The 6,000-nt window shown below is 37.5% G+C and overlaps 1 protein-coding gene across 1 annotated transcript in view; it reads left to right on the forward strand.

Annotated features, from left to right (window-relative positions):
• The window catches only part of plppr5a (phospholipid phosphatase related 5a), a 33,740-nt gene extending 27,988 nt beyond the window's left edge, over window positions 1–5,752 (forward strand). Inside the window, exons 5-6 of the mRNA XM_059502108.1 lie at window positions 1,427–1,561; window positions 4,936–5,752. Coding sequence (XP_059358091.1) covers window positions 1,427–1,561; window positions 4,936–4,965 — 165 coding nt within the window. The 3' untranslated portion in view covers window positions 4,966–5,752. The remainder of the gene's footprint in view (window positions 1–1,426; window positions 1,562–4,935) is intronic.
• The last annotated feature ends 248 nt before the right edge of the window (window positions 5,753–6,000 follow it).

Consider the following 6,000-nt stretch of genomic DNA (forward strand, 5'->3'; position numbering starts at 1 on the left):
CTCTTAGCAGATCAGTCTGATATGCTTGAAGCACCACCATCATGTGTAATAAAGCCACAGCCTGAACTGCTGCTGCGTATGCCTTGCCATTTAAGTGAGATGAATTTCTGAAGGGGCTTAGATGGCAAGGAGGGAGATTAAGAGAGGAAGTCTCCCCTGCAAAAAGAAATTTTTCTTGACGAGGTTCTCTCTCGTCCGCCGCCATTACGAGCGCGAAAGTCCCTCTTTAAACCATTCAGACAGATCCACCTGTATTCTCACAAGCTCATTCTCCTCCGTGACTCAGCAGCAGCGGGTCCTGAACCGCGGGAAGCAGATGGCTGCCTTTTTCCCTTTTTTTTGGATGAGAGACTAACTAGAGCGGAGCTTTTTTTTATTGAAAAAACTCTCACCGTGCACACAGATTGCCTCCTCAAAGACATCGCGTGTGTGCTCTTCACCCAAACAAATGACGTTAATATTGCATGTTTCATCGGGTGTCAAATAACGCCGACACGGATGCACACATTGTCTAAACGGTTGCTAGTAGTCGCCATGATATACAGAGGAAAGATCACTCTTACCGGTTCTTTCAGATGCACTCTTCAAACAGAACAGTCAGTGAAGACGAAAAAGAGAATGACGTGTTCTCCAGGTGCCTGTTTATAGTCGCACCGGTAATGACGTCAGAGGCTGTAGCCGGCCAACAAGTTGGTGTTTTTTCAATAAATGCTTCAGACACGGGTCACAACGAGGTGTCCCCATAGCGCCCCCTAGAAGATGCAGTTCGAAGTTCCCTTGAAAGGGAACCACATCTATATTAGCCAAATGGACATTACATAAGCACTATTGGACAACAGTGTTCAGTACATCAGAATTTATTAAGCATAAAAACATTTAGATAATTAACAAACAAAAGACAATGACAATGACACTCTCAAACTGGCCCAGCATCATTTTTATTGTTGAGCCCTACTGTATAGGGTTATAAAATGGTAAGGGCAGCACACATAGTGCAGAAAATTAATTCTTCCATCTGTTTAGTTCAACTTAGGGCTCCATGAGTGGAGAATGCCCTGAGATGTCCTCTGTTGAAACCCTCCCATGCGTTATGCCGCTGTCTTGCAGAGGCAGAGCATTGCCTGTAGTGTCTCATTGAAAGTATTCATTTTGGTCTGATAATGGATGAATCTCCTCCAGGACATGAACTCGCATGTGTCCTCTTCCCAAAAGATCACAGAGTCTTTTTACTTTGGGCAACAAGTCATGTGAGCATCTTTGCCCTTTCAAGACTTACATAAATCATAATTTATCATTTATATCATCATATCATTATCATTTATCATAATAAGCCTGAGAAGCTGTGTATGTGTGCTACAAAAAGCCTTTCAGAGGTGTAAAACTTCCCTCTTTCCTTTTGTTTTCCCTACGGGCACTCTTTTGTTAGGTGGTGTGTGTGGTGAAAAATTTCAAAGGGAAGCCCTTACTGAGTGAGATACCACCGGAGGAGAGTGTGTCCAGTGGTCCCATGATCACTCAGCCCAGGATGGAGCACACTATGGAGAAATACATAGCGTCCCAGGTATTTTACTACAAGCATTCATGTATACTAGAATGTACACTAAAACACCTTGTTATTGTGACCAGTTTCTATGTAAAAAGACATTATTAACTTTTTCAAAGATTTTTGAAAATTGTAAATAATGATCATTAGTTTTAGTGTGTACAGTACATTAGTTTTTCTATTTCCCGTTTATTTTTTAATTACAGTAAATGTGTTACTTATCTGTGAAATTTATTAGAAATGTCTCAGAAAACATTCAAAAGTGTATTAAGGCCTGTTTACACCAATAACGAATGTTTTTTGCAAAAATTCAGTCCACTTTTAGCAAGTGATGTTTTCAATCACCAGTGCAGTTGGATTCTTCTGGATTCTTTCTCTGATATTCACTGTCACTTAGCAAAATAGTGCATCCATGTATGCCATCAAGTCATAGTTTTATGTAACAGCAGAGGCTCTGGACATGTGACCAAAGGCATTAATCTGATTGGTTGGCCAGTTTTCTCCACAGCACGGTGGAATAGAGATTAGAATTAAAAACTTTAACAGACCAGTATTTGCACTGAACATTCATCTTGGTGTGAACATACCTTTAAATATCAAGCCCTGTTCATACCAAAAACAATAACTGTAAAAAAAAACTTAACTATAAAACACTAACATCCACAACAATGGATAATAAAATTCTGTTTATTATCTAAGCATGTACTGCAGTTACTTTTTGCAAGTTCTTTAAAGGTGATGGATTCTGATTGACTGACTGACAATATATATTTTTTTCGTTCATTAGCTGGAAAAAAATAATTAAGTGATTCTAGCAATATTGTTCCTCTGTGTCATTATTATTTTAGCTGTGGTTTGGACTTCAAATCTTGAAGGTTCCATGGGGCTCTTCTATGAACTTTTATCTTTAGTTCTTTCCATAGATTTTCTATTTGATTCAAATCAGGTGATTTGATGGGCCATTCTAACAGCTTTACTTTCTTTCTCTGAAACCAAATGAGAGTTACCTTGGCTGTGTGTTTGGTATTATCTTGCTGTAATGTCCACCCTTGTTTTATCTTCATCATCTTGGTAGATGGCTGCAGATTTTAATCAAGAATGAATGTACATTCTTTCATTCATCCTTCCTTCAATTATATGAATTTTGCCAGTGCAGAAATTATGGCCCCAACAGTGCCAATGCCATCAGTATGTTTTGCAACTATATGGTTGCGAAGGTCTTGAGAAAGCTCTTTGCTTTTACCCATCATGAAATGTTTCTTGTGTGAGACGTTGGTCATGAGACACCTTTTATATACCATCCTTTGGGACTGAACCAACTAATATTAATTTATACTGACAAGGGGCAGGATTGCTTTCTATTTACTGATAGATTTGTATGGAGTACTTGGATTGTTACCAGAATCTGGTGAAAATTTCATGTCAACAGCACCTTTAGAAGTATATTTACTGAGAAAAATGGTGGTGTTCACTGCTTAGTTTACCCACTGTAGATGAGATTCTTACAAATGTCTTGTACAAGATCATTCATCCGCACTTCAAAAATTTGCAGAACAACATGTCATCTTTATGTGGGTCATCTTATGACTTTGCCTGTGGCAATTTTCAGTTTGCAGCATTAAAATTTTAACTCTTACTGTATGGCTGTGACTTTAAAACCTTAAACGGTATTACATGTTTTGGTAATGGGGCTTAAAGATGAAATCTTTAATGTTTGAGAAACAGTCCTTTCCTTTTAGCTTCTTTTTTTTGTCAATCTCAGTTCAGTTTATTTTATAGAATAATAAAATACTTATGATGACAACCATCACACTGAACAGCCTTTGGACACTGAATATTATGTTCTGAATGTTAAATGTTCTTCTCTGGTAAACCCCATTATTTCTTTTCAGTATGTTCATTCGGCTGCTTTGCCTCAGGCCAGAATTTCTTGTATCTGTGTCACAAGAGATCAGAGTTAGTCAGTGGGTTTATCTTCCAGTCTCTGAGAAAATAGGCACATCCAGCTGAATATATCACTTCTACAGTACATACTGCTTTTGAGCTAAAACGTTCGATTAGACATGCAGACCTTTTATTGTTGTTGTTTATTTTCAAATTTAATGATTTTAAATCCCGTGTTTCCACATTACCATCCATCCTCAATGTCATCCACTGATTAATGTTCGAACCTCACTGTCCACAGATCAGATGTGCACTGGTAATTGTTTCAGTATTCAACAGAATTGTTCAGTAGGGCTGCCATACAATATTCAACAGGTAGTCAGTCCCCTTGAGGTCATGGTCCCACAGTCTGGTAAGCAGATATTGTCACCTTCGAACTCTATTATGCACTACAGTCAGCAGGAGTCCCGCCCATCTTTGATTAATAGTTCAATATGACTTCCCAAGATTCATTTTGGATTCATATAAGGGTGAACCCAGGGGCTCTGTGAGGCAGTTCATCAAGATTACCTGTAAGCCCAAGACATATGCACCTGCAATGCATGGCTAGCACTCACACCACACTTGGTTATTTCAAGGCTACATCATTAATCTTTAAGGTAGATATTACTTATTCCCACAGCCTTAAGTGTGCACCAGCTCTTTAACATTTCAACGAAATGAAGGTAGAAAAGCAATTCATGTCCAAATGACTTTAATAACAGTCCTCGAGTCTCAAACACCAAAAATCGTAAAATTTTTGTGAAAATTTTCAGAGCAGGTATCAGATTCTTTTTTTATGATGTGGCTTGTTTTTATGGCTTGTTTTTGTGACGTCACACAGACAGGCATCTAAGATCGGCTCAATTTGAGAAAGGGGTAAAGATATGAGCAGATTAAAAATAAATAAATTCTTAATCATTTTAGGGTGGTTGTGTACACACATTGACAACACACATTTCAGTTCTAACAGTTTGTTAAAGTGCATGTAGCATCATATGAACCTTTTAAGGAGTAGTTCACCCCAAAATTTTAATTTACTCACCCTTAGTTCATCCAAGATGTAGATGAGTTTGTTCCCTCATCAGAACAGATTTGGAGGGATTTAAATTACATTACTTGCTCACCAATGGATCATCTGCAGTAAATGGGTGCCTGGTCCAGATAGCTGATAAAAACATCACAATAATCCACAAGTAATCTGCATGACTCCAGTTTAACAAATAACATTTTTTTTCTTCATTATGATATTAGGACTGTTGTATCACCCTGACATTTCTGACCTAATGATGAGAAATATTTTAATTCAGACATCAAAAACATGGTCAGCATGTCATATTCTACACCTACTATTCAAATGATCATATATGTATAAACTACATTTGAATGTTTTGAACAGATTCAGACAACAAATGAGTGTTATGTAATTGACCTAGATGTTAAACAAATTTTTTTTGTCTGATTTTCAGAATTCCATCACCTATGCTGAGATCACATGACAGTGAAAAGCCTACTAGCCAGAATGCTGTGGATAATGTTGCTGCTCTCCAGTGCGACTTCTTACTTTGAGTGCAACGTCGATATGTGCTATTTTTACACTTCTATTTTCAAGTGCGTGGAAAAAAATCTATACCTTGTTGTCCTCCTTTTAACTTTTTGTTTGGGGGGGGGGGGGGGGGGGGGTTAGTTAGGGTAGGGTTGCATCCCTGTTTTTATACAAACATATTACTGTTATCATTTTTTTTGTGGTTGAATATGCAGGGTATTGTGTGAATGTGAAATTACAACATGATGTCCAATGAAATGTTTAACATATCCTAATGTACTATTTAGAACTATGAGTCCATTGTTAAATTGTTAAATTAAATTTGAAGAGGTTTCTGACTGACAAGAATTACTGTTGTTGATCCTCAAAGAAACCAGTTTCTTCTTTTATCTTTCTGCCTGTCAAAACATTTCGCATCAACACATTTAAAGAGTTTTTCTTATTAGAACAGCAAACTGTTCTAGTGTTGCATCAGATGTTATGCTATGTATTTCTAAGCATGTTTAAATAGCCAGTAGGGTTTAGTTATGTTACAATCATGAATTATGATTTGCTATTTTCTAGTTGAGACAATATTGGGTGAGGGACATTCTAGTTCTAAAGAGCATCTGATTGGTCAATACTCAGTGTAGTACAGGATGAGTCATTAATATCTTTGCTCCGTTTTCTAGGAACATATAGGAATATACTAGCAAATACAGTACATGGTCTCGATGGGATTAAAAAAATAATAATAATTTTGAATTTAATTGTGACTGGCAATTGATTACAGGACTCACAAAAGATTAGATGCTCAAGCTTTTGCCCAAAAGAGGCTGTAGGATGTGTATGAAGGATCCCTTTGTGTGCTTTAACCTGGCCAGTATGTGTATGTTTGTGCTTATTTGTGAGTCTGTCCTTGATGTCGCCTCAGTGAGAACGCAGTCTCTAGTGGCTTAGAGAAGGCCGTTTGTTTTCTTGATAGAGCTGGAATAATACCTGTACCTGT

This window comes from Carassius carassius, chromosome 20, assembly GCF_963082965.1.
Source record: "Carassius carassius chromosome 20, fCarCar2.1, whole genome shotgun sequence".
NCBI lineage: Eukaryota > Metazoa > Chordata > Actinopteri > Cypriniformes > Cyprinidae > Carassius > Carassius carassius.